Consider the following 16,041-nt stretch of genomic DNA (forward strand, 5'->3'; position numbering starts at 1 on the left):
GAGACGAGGTGGGACATGCAACAAAGGATTCAACCCAATAATGTTACAGTTATATGTCAAGATTTAGAACTTCGGCTCAGACTTTTGAAACCTTATTTATGTGAAACTCTAACCAAGTAGCGGTTACATTTTTTGGACGCTAATGGTGCAGACGCAAAAAGAAAAAACACTTTTTTTGATACTTCGCGGTGAGAAATCTCCAAAATCCTTGTTTCCTTCTGACAGAACAACCCAAAGTGTACAAAATGGTACATTATATTCAGGACTTGTGCACAGAACTGGGTTAAAAGGTTAAAACCCATAGAGCAGACACGACAGACAGGGTGATAGCACAATGCCAAAAGGGATTACCTGGGCAGCAGGCGGTAGTCTCCGGCGTATTCATCATACTTGAACTGGACCACATTTAGCTCAGAGTCGTAATACTGACAGGCCTGGAGGAGAGGACGGAGATTAAGCTGGATATGATTAAATATATCCATTTTCCAAAATGACAGGGAACTCTGACCCGGATCAGCTAAAAACGTGAGCAGACAGTGAGGGAAGCTGAAGTACAATGAACGTATCATCAGAAATCAGCTCTCCTGAGGCTGAGTTACTGATGTGCCGGCTGGGATTCATCATTAGATTATTTAAATTATGAAAGGGGACTGAATTAAGAATATGCCCCAAAGGAATCTGCTAACGGAGATATCTTCACATCTAACATCTCGTCTGTCATGTGGGTTGAAACAGTTCTCTAATAGAGCACGTAGAGGAGGATTTTTCTCTCTCTGTCTCACACTCTCACACACTCACACTCACACACACACACACACACACACACAGAGAGTCACAAAGACTGGATGGTTTCACATCCTCTAGTCTTACTGCTTGTTGAATGTCGTGTTGCTATTGTCTTCAATCCATTTGTTTAGAATGAGCTTGATCTGTTGTTAACAATGTCAAGTTCTAAACAAACCAAACATGTAATCAGCTACCACACACAAACACACAGACACACACAGAGACACACACAAGAGAGAGTCAGACACAGACACACACCAACGCTAGTCTCCAGTGAGCTGTGACAGTACTGTCTGGGGAGTTTCCGTCTCCGCAGATATTATTTCTCCACCGAGCCCTTGACATTAAGGCTGGTCGATCTGAAATGAACCCTGATGGGTCTCGCAGATGCACATGCGCACACGGGCTAATACACATCAAGCCATGCGCACACATCTGGTATATTTTAGAGGCGTGGAGATACCGCTCCAGCTGGTTTCAGGATGTCCTTTATTGGAAACAGCCAAAACTGACAGACCTCAGACAGCAACTGAAAGCTTTTACATTCAAAACCACAGCAGATTCAGTTAAGACCTCTACACACGCACACACACGCACAGACACACACACGCACATGCAAGCCTTACCTGTCTGACCAGCAGACATTCAGCCTGTAGCTCTGCCCCCTCAGGAACAGTTGACTTGAGAGTGCGTCTCTCCTGAGGCACAGTGGAAACCTGCAGGGGCAAAAACATTGAGGGGGGTTGTTATCATGACTGGAAATCAGTAGATGCTCCCATGAACTTATTCATCTATCTATATATGTGACTCTATCTCTATCTATCTAACCTCCCCAGTAGGTAACGTCTGAAATGTCCCTTCTGTCCAGCACCTGGTGTTAATCAAATTTGATGCATTTGCTTTTGTATGCTTTCATGTGAGACCTTTATTATGAAATAGTGCTCAGGGGGGGGAGCAGCAGGTCATCCAAGAACCAGTGAGTCAATGGTTCAATACCCGGCTCCTCCAAACCCCAAAATGCACCCGACGGCTGCACTGACAGTGTGTGATAGAAGAAGCGCAGCATATAGTAGCACTTTATGAATGTGTGTGATTGGGTGAATGTGGCTTGTACTGTAGAAAGACTATATAAATACAGTCCATCTATATAACTATCTCTAATAGGGAAGGCTACGTCAGTCTGCTGGTTGGTCCACCACAGATGTTCATGGTCCACAGAGGATAAATCTTAAACACTTTTGTGATCCCTTAACATTTCACTTTGTCTAATACTTAAGTTTACGACATTCCCATCAGCCGAGGCAGTAGACAGATGTTAGTGGTTTTACTTATCAGGATTCACCAGTTCATGAGTGGACATGCAAAAAGTTCCCCAGTATAATGATGGAATTTTAATCTATTCGTTCTTGAATTTCTTTCTGTCCAGCTTGAGTGCAGGGAAGATTAATAATTCAGTGTTGACTAATCTACAACTAATAGCGTAACCTATGAGTCATGCAATGAATTATATGAAGTGTGCAGAAAATCAACATTCAATCTTGAAGGTGCACATTGATAAATTGTGCCGGAGCCGGATAAATAACAAAAGTCAGCACTGAAGACGTTTATGCAAGAACAAAGACGGAGTGTGATTCATACAGCCCAGTCAGCTGGCTACAACACACTGAGCTCACTTACCAACTGGCAAAGAAGCAAATCTAATAAATGCCTTTTGTGCATTAGCAATACTCTGCCAAGCTTCTTTCACATACAATTATGGAGATGCACTTTAGAGACAAAGAAAATCAGGGGGGAAACTGTTGTGTATCCAGAGCCGAGTCACACAGTCCGGCTACAACTCTGAGGTTCACGAGCAAGTGAATCCTTTTTACCACAAGCAGCCAACTAAGTCCATCTTAATGTACAGCGGATCAGCGTCTGCACAAGGCATTAGCGCTGTAATGAAGGTACTGATGAAGAAAGAGCTAAAGCGAGCAGGGGAGAATAAACTGTTGTTTGTAATGAAAAGACCGGAATATTAAAAATGCATTATTAGTGCTGGAGTGTAAGCAAACACTGCATTTTAAACATCATATCATTGTCAAATTAACAGCTGTGGTATTTATGCTATAAACACATAAAACTGGTGCAACTTGATAAGTATTTAGACCTAAATTCCGCACTCTGCAGGCAGCTTCCATGCTGTGACCCGGTAGACAGTTTGCTCTTGATATTAAATAATAGATTGACTACTGGTTTTTTATTATGTCTACAGTAGATGTGTCTGATACAGACCATCAATATTTGATGATGGTCAAAGGAGTTTGATAAGTAAAAGGCTTTCCATTAGCAGAGGTAGGTAGATCTCCTTTGCTGCCGTATATCTGCTGTGCACACTTGCAAACTGCTCTACTTTAGACTTCTGTATGGGGGAAACATTCAGCTGGCACCCATGTATTTGTCATTATGTTTGATTACAAATTACTGGAAATTCCCCATATCACCAAAGCCATGAGAAAAACTCCACTCTACACTGAGACACAGAACTCTTTATATAAATGTCTAGAATGTTCTTGTTAGGAGGTCGTGTTTTCATTGCTGTCTGTTAGCAGGATTATGCAAAACCTACCAAACCAATTTTACTGAAACTTTGTGGTAGTGTGTGAACCGATACTTGTAAGAGTGTGCAATTTGGTGCAGCTTGATTACATTTAAGGGGATTGTTGGCTATTAACAGAGGTATGCACTCTACTGAGTACACACACACACACACACACACAATTACAAACATGCTCACACATGCACACGCACTAACACACACACGTACCGAGAAATCATTGTCAGGGAATAGAAGCAGGTCTCTGAGAGGGTCTTCCTTCAACTCGTCCCAGAGTTCGGCGATGACAGCCTCATAGTCGAGAGGATCGATCAGCTTAGGCTTCTCCTGCTGCAAAAGGGAAACAGAGACACTTGATCAGAATCCACTAGCTTGGCCGGGTGTTAGACCTCAATAGGGTTCCAATGTGGTGTGACACCATACCGAACTATAAAATAAGATACGATGTGGTATGATACATCATGAAGTGTCACACATTGTTTATTATGAATGCTTAGTCAAATTGCAGTTTGCATTGAATGATATTTTGCTAAATAAAACAATTTCACATGTACCAAACGAAAGTCTTAAAAAAGTAACATGTTGATATATGCAGTTAAATTCAGGTAATATCCACATCCGACACTCAGTCCTTCTTAGAAATATTTTTGTTTCATATCATATAGTATCTGTAATGGGACAGAATGGATGAAGTCATCATGACAGATACTATAAAAAACTAGCCATGATCATTTCCTGTGTTGTGCCATGACATCATTAGGACCTAAAAGAATCATAGAGGAAGTAACACTGCACCTAAAGTAAGGCCTTGAAACACCCAACGATACAATTCGTTTTCACACAGTCTACTACAACAAACTACAAGTTGTAAAATTATGATGCACTTAAGTCAAAACAATCCATTCCACACTTTATTTCTCATTCTCAAAAAGACTTATAGAAGGTTGAAGGATTATATAACTGGTTAATTAATCCCAAAGAAGCCCGACATTTTATACGTGTGTTTTACAGACAGAGGCGATCACTCTCTTGTCATTCAGAGGATATCAACAGAGCAGCAACGGCAGCGAAGCGAGAGCCAGAGCAGGTTGTGGTCAGGAATGCAGAGGAAGTAATGATCTCTGTCTTGTTTCACACGTGTGCAGCGCAGCCCCAGGCTCTCACCCACCACAGATACCTTAACAGTCACAACAGGCCTCTTGGCAAACAAGCAAGCGAGCACAGGGGAGGAAAGGGTTTAACCCAGCAGAGGGTGATTCATGCCGTACACATACCTTACAAAAGCCCCTCTGCTCCCACCACCCATACTGTTATTAATATATACTCCTATAGTGTTACAGGTTAGCATGCAAATGTATACTATCACAATGATTTATTCTCCATCGAGACCAATGTTGTACTTTCCAGCTTTTCTTTCTTTGCGTCTCTTCTGGCAATGACTATTATGTACTGGCTTTTCCAGAGATAGGGCCTGCTGAAATAATTAGGCTGTTTACAGACACAAACTTTGGAAAACAGAGAGAAAGAAGTTTGCAGTTCACATATGAAGAACGCAGAAGGAGATCGTGTGAGTCAGAGGCTTTCACAACGAGGACAATGTCCAGGACATTCAGGTGAGGGGTAGTGCCCAGGTACTACAGCATGGCAGGACGACGCAAAACTTACTAAACCGATTTTAAACAAACTTGGTGGAGGGATGGGACCTGGGAAGAATAAAACTGTTTTATGACAAATAAAAAATTAAGGTTATCAGGTCACTTCTTTTTTTCTTTTATACTTCTACTACAAGAACTACAAAACAAAATAAAAATAGGTTATACTTTGTTCTGTCTACGATATTGCAGATGAGCGATTACTTGTATACTCAACATATTAATCTATACTCAACATATTAATCTATACATCCATCATCTATCCGCAGATCCTTTGAGGGTCACGGGGGGGAGCTGGAGGGAATCCCAGCTGATACTGAGCTAGAGGAGGGGTACACCCTGGACAGGTTACCAGTTTATCACAGAGACAGGGCCGACATACCGATTCTCACATTCTCACTCACGGTCTAGCTATAACCCTCCAATTAAACTAACCTGAATCTGCATGTCTTTGGACTGTGGGAGGAAGCCTGAGCACCAAGAGAAACCCCACACAGGCACAGAGAAAACATGCTAACGCCACATAGAAAGACCCCAGCCAAGTCAAAGTGTTAATCGATAATGGAAATGACCATTAGCTGTAGTCTTAATAACTACTGGCTAATTATTTAAAATGTGTTTTTCAAAACACCCACGAGCTCGTAAGCAACAGAGGAAATCAACAGACCTGAGGACGTTGGCTTGGGGTTTTCTTACATACGTTGTGACTCTGATCTGAACCATGTGACGTCAGAGTAAACCTTTCAGGGGAATGAGTGGCATCCCCCTCACGAGATGATAGATACCAGTAATGTAGCTTTAGCTCTGCCATGTTCAATCATAATTTAAACTGTTAATTTCTCTTCCCGTCACACAGCCAGACTAAATGAACTGTAACAAACCTTTAAAAGAGAAGGAAATAGATCACATGCCACAAACACTGATTAGACTTAAATGCCCACAGATCACACAGGGATAAGATTAAAATACTCAGTACTATGATAAGAACGATAAGCGGTAAGTTACTGATTGTAAAGTATACGGCAATGTGACCCTTCACACGTGACACATGATAAGAACTAGCGTAAACATAAAGAAACATAAATACATACAATACTCAGCCGTTGGAAATTTGATCGCACTCGTTTGCTCTTTATTTTCCTCCTGAAGGTGATTTTGCTCCTGAAGCTCATTGCCGGCAGAATAGGTTAGAATATTACGAAAAACAAGCAAAATTAAAAGTGAACTACATAAAAACGCACATCGTCTTGTATGTGCTCTGTCATAAGCAGAACTAACACTGATGGGGAGTAATGAGTTTGTGTCAGCACACGTGTATGTAGAGGAAGTTGACGTTTGATGGCCAAAACACACACACACACACACACACACACACACACACACACACACACACACACACACACAGAAAGAGAGAGAGCGAAAGAGAGAGAGCGAGAGAGAGAGCGAAAGAGAGAGAGAGCGAAAGAGAGAGAGACAAAATCCCCGGCAAATGAGAAACCAACCAACCAGGCTCCCTTTTCTGACTTTCAGTTTGATAGCTTTCCCTTTAAGGCAACACATGAAGACAATGTAAATTGGACATCATACAGACAATTTTATTTTAATAACCTAATAAAAAACAATAAAAGCACCCTCACACACACTCTAAGTCAAACTGTGAGTATCATATCTCCTTTTGTCCAATTTTAGCAATAGCTTGTCCAATTTTAGCAATAGCTCCTCAACTACAGCACACAAGCATACGAATTAGCAAGCAAACCATCGACTTCTTATTCTTCAGCTAAAGTGTCCTCCCTACAGGAGACTGTCTGGAAGCCAATGTACATGTAAAAAAACAAAAGCACACAAAAGGTATTCATTAATGCATTTTCCCATTGCCATAAAATAACATATTAATTCAGACAAACATTATATCCATATTTTGCCTGTAGACACACAAACACTCACTTCCCCACATTAAACCTCATAGCAGAACAGAGATCTGTACAAGAGGAAACAGCTTCTGATGATACAACAAACTGATCGAGAGCTGTTGTTAAAACATCATATAATAAGCCACCATTTGACCTTTTGGCAGCATGGTAGGATTGAATAATATAAAATGCTATACTGTTCCATTGTAAAAGGTTGCTCCACCTGTATTCTTAAAGAAAAAGATATGAAAATCATGTTGTTTACTTAAAGGGACTGCTTCTTTGGCAGGCAGTAAACTGCTCACAGCGAGTGAAAGGGACCATAGACTGTAAATAGAGATGGACGACGCATCAGCGAGTCAAAACCAAACATATCCGGAACATGAACAATTGAACATGCATCAGTGCGATAAGAATAACATAAAATGTCACAGAACATATTCGGAAAACATTTATTTTATAAGCCCTTTTTAAGTTTGGCCCATGTCCCATCTGATAACATGGAGTACTGCAGCCAGCCACCAGGAGGTCATCCAGATGATTTGGCTTCAGTTTTGGGGAGCTGCCCCGTACACGCCATGTAGCTATATCTGTGATGGTATGGATTTCTTCTCAACGCGGTGATGACGCAACATAATATGTGGCCACAATATCAACAGGAATTATCACGTAATGATCAATACTTTTCTTCGATGAGTAAAATCTTTGCTGGGCACTCCACTCGCTCGCTCTCTTCCTCTCTCTCTCTCTCTAACACGCAGACAGCCAGACACACTCACACACACAAACAGGGTCATCGGACGCATGTTTAAACTCAGACTTGGTAAAAACAAGAAAATTTGTGAGCTTAGGATATGTATGGAGAGCAGGGGCTAATTGTAGCTGATCTTTTCTTATACATAATACCATTAATAAATTAATAAGGTTTTATGAGATGATGCTACTTTATATCTCGTGATTTTATGTGAGAGTGACACAACAACCTGATCCTGTAACCCCACCAGGACAGGACACTTCTAAGTAAGGCATTAATCTTATGTTTACATGATTTAATAACCACTAATACGACATTGATGTTTTGCATCTGAAACAGTGAATCGTAATTACACTCTTAGCACTGCACTCCTTCAAGTCTATTTAACGTCTGCAGCAATGAGCAGAAGCTCAACTTCCCGTCTTCTTCCTCTTGCACTCCCTCCATCCTCCCCCTGTTCTGCACCAGCTGCCTCAGCTGGCTCCATCCCTGCTTTGCTCCCTCTTTTTTTCACCTCCTCTGTCGCCTCCTCGTCTCATCAAACATCCTCAGCAGCGCACTCCTTGATTGCTTCTTCCTTTGATTCCCTCTCTTTCTCTACCCCGCTCATTTGTTGCCCCCCCCCCCGTTAAATATTTCCTCCAGTCGCCTGCTCCCTCCCTCTTAGCAGGGGTGAGGCAGGGTGGGTGATGATGTTGGTAAACTACAGCTGTGTGGAGGGCACAAATCGAGCAGTATACTGGTGGCTCACAGCGGCAGTGGCTTTCCTCCAGCATAACTGTAAACAGAGGGAGTGAGACAGGGGGAGGGGAGGGGACGATGACCTGAATTAGTCATAAGAGAAAAGAGAGTTAATCTAAGTTGGGAACTGATTAAGGTTGATAGACAAGAAGGACAAAGTTGGAGGAAAATCACTGGGTTTGACTCTTCGCACATCATGCACACAAGCTGGACTGTATCAGATTTTAAGGATTTCCTGCCTGTTATTGGAGCGATGAGAGGAAAGTGTGACAATAACAGAGAGAAGACAAAAAAGAAGAGAGGGGAGGACAGAGAAAGCTGAGACAGCAGAGAGGAGACGAAAGCAGACAGAGGCCATCTGCTTTACATCATCAGAGAAATACAGGGTCTGGGGAGAGCCACGGTGAAACGAATGGGGATTCAAACTTCTAAAGGAAGCTGCCTCATTTCTCTAATTCTCTTGCCAAAACACACACTAATTTTCTATCTGTTATCTTAACGTATTTGAGTCGAATGTATTTGAGTCTGTCCATTCAGCTGTTTAAAGGTCATATTATTCAATCTATAAGCAGCCCTGGTTTTTACAGTGGATTTACAAGTATTCACAAGTCAATGACCAACCGGAAAAACATCATCCAGCTCAGGAGGTCAACACCAAAGAGGACGGACTGTGGCCAAAGAGAGATTCACATTTGTCCCTGACCGGTGTCAACGATAGGGTGACTGGGTGACGCAGTGACGGAGGGAGGTAAAGAGGGTGGAATGCATTTATAACAGCCAGTGGACTAATATTCATGCAGCATGTGTGAGACTCCAGCGTGTAAATGTGCACTTTGTTAATTTTAAGATCACTTCTGTGCAGTCTTGACAGTTTGCCGCAGTTAAGAACTGTAAACAAATCCTTTCTTTTTAACAGTTTTACTTTATGTACTTTAAATTATTGACAATTCTCATACACGTTCTCTAATGGGAGATGTTTAACCACTTTTAAAGAAACTCTCTTGGCAAGAACAAGAACTGCAGACACATTTCATAACATGTTTACTGGTCCATGTTCTTGCAGATACTCACAAATTCACCTTTCGTGATTTTTCTGTCTGGTTTTAGAGCCGGCCATAGTCATAGCCACAGTCTCTGGAGAAACACTTTTTCAAAGTTATGAATCAATGTTGGCTGCTAGAACCTTGTGGTTCTTTCAAATCTCAAATCTCATCTTCCATCACTCTTGTTGAAAATCTTGATCAGCTGGTAGAACGAAAGTAAAGGTTTAATGTTGTTCCATTCATATGTTCGAAATAGGACTATCAAGTTTATCAAAGTTGCAGTTGACCTCTGGAGTTCCCCACGGTTACCTACCTGAACCACAATTGTTTTCGGTTTACGCGCTGCAGCTTATATAGGGTGTTTTTTTATGCCGATGACGCACTGCTGTACTTCTCTCTTGATCCTCGTATTATACAGCAACCTGACTTCCGACATGGATTTCTAGATGTGAATATAAGTGTTATGCATATCGCCAAACCTTTAAAACTTAACACTGACAAATCTGACCTGGACAGCTGTGAAACACACATTGGATCACTGTCTGTGAACATGAACCTGACCAACACAACAAAAACAGCCTGCTCTGGGTTTTTACCGTAGCTCTTCTCAAACCAACAACTCAGGAAATAAAACAGAAAGAGAAGCGTCCGTGTCGTAGATCAATACAACAGTGTTTCTATATACGATATGTACAGGGCACCCACGGTACCAATCTATGACTCCGACTTTAGAGACTAGGCGTAGGTAAAACAGGCGATCCTCTCTGCCCCTTACACATTGCTCTGCTGCCTACAGGTCGCTTTCATATAGTGGTTCAGAATACACAGGGCTGTGGTCTGAGATTGGATTGTTGACTGATTGTGGGTGTGACACAAATAAATGAACTCTGTGGTGACGTGATCCAACACTGGTTGCTACAGTTAACAAAAGCAATACTGAGGTCGGCAAAAATGATCGTGGATGTCTCCATGTATCATACGATAAGTCGATATCAGAATTTTAGTGACAGGCCTTAGTTTGAAACATTTCCTGGCCTGTACGGATCAGCTGATGCTTTTATTCTTACAGTGTAAGAATCTGCAGGTTTACATGAGTTTCCAGTATCATGGCTCTTGATTGCCACAGAGACCAGAAAAGGCGGCACCAGAGGAGACAGAAGGTTTATGGAGGGAGAGAAAGAAAGGGGAAACTGAAAAGGCGACTGCAAAGATCCCATCTTGCCAAAACTTGAACATTTTTTTCCACTAGTCTTACAGAAACCAGGGTCTTTCCTGGAATAAAAAAAAAGGTCTGGCCAGCACCGTTGGATACAGACACCAAACAGATGTCCCACATGTAACATTGTTCTGAAAGAAAAAGTCAGTAACAGAAACACACGCGTATGTTAATGTAATTAATTCACAGATTCCTTCATCTCGCCATTCATCCTTTCATGCATTCATTCATTCACAGAACTGTCATCCCCCATCTTTTTGGTGGCTATTTTTATCATGTTCTCTGTAGCCCGAACGCAGAGAAAGCTGATTTTCCCACAGAAACTAGATTCCTCATGCCTGACCCCCACCATCCCCCTCTATTCTACTCCCTCCATTTCCGTCCTCCTGCCTCTCAGCTGTGAATGGAACCAACCAGACCTCGACCACTGATCATACTCAACCTCAGCTGCAGAGAGAAATGAGGAGAAAACACAAAATGCCACAAATAAGTTTATATACATGGATTCAAATCACTGCTGGAAACTGCCAAAACAGAAACAGCTCTATCCCTGTACCTACTGGCTCCGAGCAAGTCTCCATCATTATAATTTCAAATGCCCAAAAGAGTAAAGCACATCAAATGATGCTTCGCACCCACATCCTGGAGTCCCCTCTACCTGCCCACACATGCATTGGAGGTAGGAGGTAGTTGGAAGTGCAGTGCTGCTGGTTACCATTACAATGATGGTCAAAGGTGAGGTGGCGGAAGTGTAACCCTCTAGGGTGGGCGTGGCCGCGTCCAATGACATCTGGTCCTGCCGTGAACACATGTGACCGCAGTCGGCCCCGCCCACCGAGCGCAGGAGTAGGACCACGCTGGCCGAACAACCCATAATCCACTGCTGTCGACTCTCAGCTCGGCCTGGTCCCGTCCAGCAGTAAAGGCTTCACCTGGTCTGTACCTGAGCTCAGCTGTCTGTCTTGATGACACAGTTTCGTGCAGCTCACTTCAGCCCCCTGGTCCAGCCAGTGATGCTGCGCCGTGTTCAAGCCCGGTGGGAAAACTGAGGCATCATAGCCGTCCGACCTCGCCTCCCCCTCAGGCTTCACTTCCACCAGTCCTGCCCTGCAAGCTCCCTCTGCCTTTCCTGCACTGCTCTGCTCCAGTCTCCGGCTCCTAATGTTGCCGCTGCAGAGCTCACACAGTGGCAGCCTTACATGTCTCTCTCTCCCCCTCTCTCTCTAACACACACACACACACGGAGAGAGACTGCAGCTGTGCACGGTTCAGCCCAGCCCAGCTCACCCAACAAATCAGAGTCTACAATAGTTGTCAGCTGACCAGAACCAGCTGCTATATACACACACACACACACACACACATATACTGTATGCACGCACACGCAGACACACACATATTCTTTCTGATTTTCATTCTGCTGCATTCACTTGTCGGTGTCCAATTTTTTTTGCAGTCACACCGGTCCTTTCAAGTCAAGAGTTCTGCTGGCTCTGCCTCTGCAGTATGTGCACTGACGACACACTCCTGCACACTGCGACTGATTCTGTGAAATAAACTGTTGCTTTTCACAAGACAGTGCACAGAGATTCCATTGCGGTGTGTGTTTATGCATATTCATGCATCTGCGACAGTAAATTCTGTTTAATATTCCAGCATGGAGGTGGGCAGAGTGTGTGTCAGGCTCGGGGAAGAGTGTTTGGGAGCAGTGGTGAGAGGGGCTGTTGAAAGGAAAGCGGATGGTTGTAAAGTGGGGGAGTGGGCGGCTTTACAGACGGAGCATGCATGTGGAGTTTTCTGACTGTAGAGCTACAATGTGAAATTCCCCCCCTGACTTTGAATCAGCACATAAACAGGCAATAGGAAACCGACTGAAGCCTTTCAATAAAATTCCACGACATCAGATTTGATGTCCCAGAGCTCCAGCGACAATCGCTTTCACCACTCAGATTTTTCTCATGTCACCATAACATCTGGTCTCTATCATTTGTGATTCCAGTTTCCAAAGAAGAAAGAGCACTCTGAGAACAAAATGGTTTTCAAATGCTCTGCAGCAATTTGAAATCTCGTCTAAAATTCCTCTTTGTGTTCGTGCCAGTCACACTTTAAGTTTTGCAGCCTGGATTTTGGTTTGGAGAGAGAAGAGTTGACATGATCCAAACAAGTGAAACCAGCTGACCGTGACAAGATGAACTTCTTTAAGCTGTAATATCTATTCAATGGAACAATAACTGTTAAAATCAATTAGAATACATTCCCATGGATAAATATATGTCCTATATATGTGGTGAAGCTTAATGTGGTAATATACATGTGATGGTTTGAATTCACTTGTATCTTTTCAAGCTTTTATATTTAGTTTTGACACATTAACTATAATTTAATTTGTGGATGTTTCCAATTACATTACACTTTTATAACAAATCCCTCGTTTAAACATGCAAATGTGTCCAACAAACGCTGCATGTACGAAGCATCGCTGCAATAGAAACAGCTTTGTGCACCTATAGGGTCGTTTAAGGGAATGTTTAACATATTTAGCTTGTAATGCAATATAATGTAGCTTGATGTATGCATAATAGTCAAAGGGCCTCAGCAGATCTATAATTTAGTGACATATACAGTAATGTGGAGGTCCAGACATTTGCACATGCCGCGCTCCCTGCAGAGAGTAGGAGGTAACCATGGTGATGTTGTTAGGTCACGACTAAGGTCGTTAGTGTCCATGTGAATGTGACAGAAGATGCCACCCACCGCCCACATAAATGCTCATTATTATAATGCTTTACATAGCTAAATATAAACAGCGCAACACACACAAACGCATAGAAAGGCGTGTGCACACGGGGCCATCGCAAATTCTCTCCCACGCAGTGTAGAAATATTAATGTGCCCCACTCGGCAGGAGATGACAGTGCAGTCATGTCCAGTGCAATGTACAAAGAGGCGAGAGAGATGAAACGCTAACCGCACCCACCGCCAACACCATCCTCCCCATCGCCCCCCCACCCCCTGCCTCCAAAACCACTGCATCTCAGTAAAAGCTCTTCAGTGCAACATGCCTGATGGCAGCAGCTAAAGCTCACAGAAACCACAGAGATGGGCTTTGTGTGAACGCCAGGCCTCCACAATGGTCCTGTCATGCAAATATGCCCACACACAATCATGCCCTCTAGCTGCCAGCAGAGTCCCCATGTTCCACAGCCGAGCTCGCATTCACTCCGCCTGGCTTCACACTGTACACAAACACTGATCATATCACTGTAGCGTTTCGACTGTCTCCATCCAAACCATGGTTCAATTTTAATTATTCCATTAACTGATGTTGTACTGCCCTATAGAGTCTAACTAGATAATATGATTTTAAATATGAGTTTAAGTGATGTTGAGATTACATTCATGTGAATTTTGCCTCTTCTTCCCTGTTGGTTGGTCGAATGGCTGGTTTGTCAGCAGGATTACGCAAAAACTACTCAACGGATTTCCACAAAACTTGGTGAAAGAATGGAACACGGACCAAAGAAAGACCCCATTAAATTTAGTGGCAGATCCGCACAAAAGGGTGGATACAAGATTTTTTAAATAACTTTCTTAAACATTGCAAAATCTGCCTCATTTAGGGGACTGATATCTATAGATCCAAATAAAAAAATCCAGATCTGGTGGATTTAAACGTGGTTTCATAGGGCGGTAGGCCCTTTTCAGCCACTGTACAGTGACAATAAGACTGGAAACCTATAACTATCACCAATATGTAGCTGAGATAATGTGGATTCAGAGAGGAATCCACACTTCATCTGTATCTTTAATCATTTTAGAACTATATGTCCAAACGGACATGAAAAATTTGGTGCAAACATTTTAGGGGACTGTTCGAATTCCTATAATTAGGACTCTCTGGTGCAGCAGATCTGTGTTGCATCTACACAGTTAGAATGAAACATGAGGAGAATAATGAGCAGGTCATGTTATTCAAATATCAGATTACCAAATCTTACAAATTTGCCAACATTTACACATCAGCCAAGTTTCAAATTTGTTTAGCAATATGTTTTTCTAACATGGTTTTTATGCACTGGTGCACACGACACAAAATAAATATTCGATGGAAAAGATACAGTGCTTGTATTTGGTGTTAGGAGTTTGCTGGTTTAAGGCTATTGTGACATTATTGGATGAGGTCTGATCACATTACATTCATGCTGCAAGTCTTTCACTGATGATACAAAGCCAAATAAATATCAAATGAAAAATTCCTGCACGTTTCCCATTGGAAAACCTTGCGGTCTTAATGCGGAAACGCTGCAGTCTACATTACACTACTCTTTTTGATCTTTTATTTTGCTAGGAAATTGTGTGAAACTATGCTTTCAGATTTTTAAATCTGAAAGGATCTACCTCTGCGTATGAAAGGTGCTTCATAAATAAAAATTGCCTTGCCTTGATCACTACAATCCTCTCTGCAATTTGTTTGTTTTGCTGGAGCCCGTTTTGTGATAGTTTCACTTCACCTCCCTATGAAACAGAGGGAGGGATGAATTTAGAGCAGAAGCACCCGAGGCGACTTTCACAGAACGAGGTGGTGGAGTGTTAAATACGTGATGAGGACCTTGAACCTGTGTGGAAGGGAAACGAGGAAACCGACTCAGGCTCTCGGATGGAGACACAAACATGGAGGTGATACAGAGCTAAGCAGCTCATCTCCCGGAACACCAGTATACTGCAGTTAGAGGAATAAATAAATTACAAAATGAGAGGGGAGAACAAAACTCTACAAGGATAGTGTCACATCCCAAGACAAAAACACAAAGGGTTGACACCACGCACAGAATGAGATGCAACAATCTTCTCTACTTCTTCCTTCTATCTGCTCTTTTCCTCTTCTGTCGCTCCCTGTTTATGCTCAATTGCTCATCTGTAACTCACATGCCCGATTTCTAAACTCCTTTGAAACTTGGATGATGAATTCCAACCCCTTCTTTATTCCATGGGTCATTTATTCTTCAAATAACTTCAGAGAAAGCAAATGATATGGAACCGTTCTTTCTCAGACTTTTCCGAGAAGAAAGATAAAAGAAAGGAAACAAGAGAAAGCACTTGTGACTTTGTAAGTAACTGCTGCTATTAAATGTGACCTTGCAGGGAAAAAAAAATAAAAGAAGTATTTAAGTAGGTTTTAATTCCCAGGGAGATCTCCAAGACAGAATCAGGGCCTTTAAATAATATGAGAATAGAGAGAGCCCTCAGTAGAGCGCATACCTAACAGTCCCCTTAAATTAAATCAAGCTGCACCACTTCGCACAAACTCATTGATATCAGTTCCCTAATTTAGTTCCAACT

General features: G+C 42.4%; 1 protein-coding gene across 11 annotated transcripts in view; it reads right to left on the reverse strand.

Moving 5' to 3' along the window:
- dock10 (dedicator of cytokinesis 10) overlaps nt 1-11,922 on the reverse strand; it is a 42,306-nt gene extending 30,384 nt beyond the window's left edge. For 4 of the 11 annotated variants that reach the window (XM_035154177.2, XM_035154176.2, XM_035154186.2 and 1 more), the window contains exons 1-4: nt 11,417-11,922; nt 3,593-3,712; nt 1,413-1,502; nt 352-434 (exon numbers count right to left, since the gene is read on the reverse strand). In XM_035154177.2, the coding sequence (XP_035010068.1) occupies nt 352-434; nt 1,413-1,502; nt 3,593-3,712; nt 11,417-11,575 (452 nt within the window). In that variant the 5' untranslated portion in view covers nt 11,576-11,922. Of the gene's footprint in view, nt 1-351; nt 435-1,412; nt 1,503-3,592; nt 3,713-6,125; nt 6,331-11,416 lie in introns of those variants that run through there. The other 7 variants (XM_035154175.2, XM_035154185.2, XM_035154173.2 and 4 more) reach the window with 3 other exon arrangements.
- Nucleotides 11,923-16,041: the final 4,119 nt, after the last annotated feature.

Source organism: Hippoglossus stenolepis, chromosome 4 (genome assembly GCF_022539355.2).
Source record: "Hippoglossus stenolepis isolate QCI-W04-F060 chromosome 4, HSTE1.2, whole genome shotgun sequence".
Taxonomy (NCBI): Eukaryota; Metazoa; Chordata; class Actinopteri; order Pleuronectiformes; family Pleuronectidae; genus Hippoglossus; species Hippoglossus stenolepis.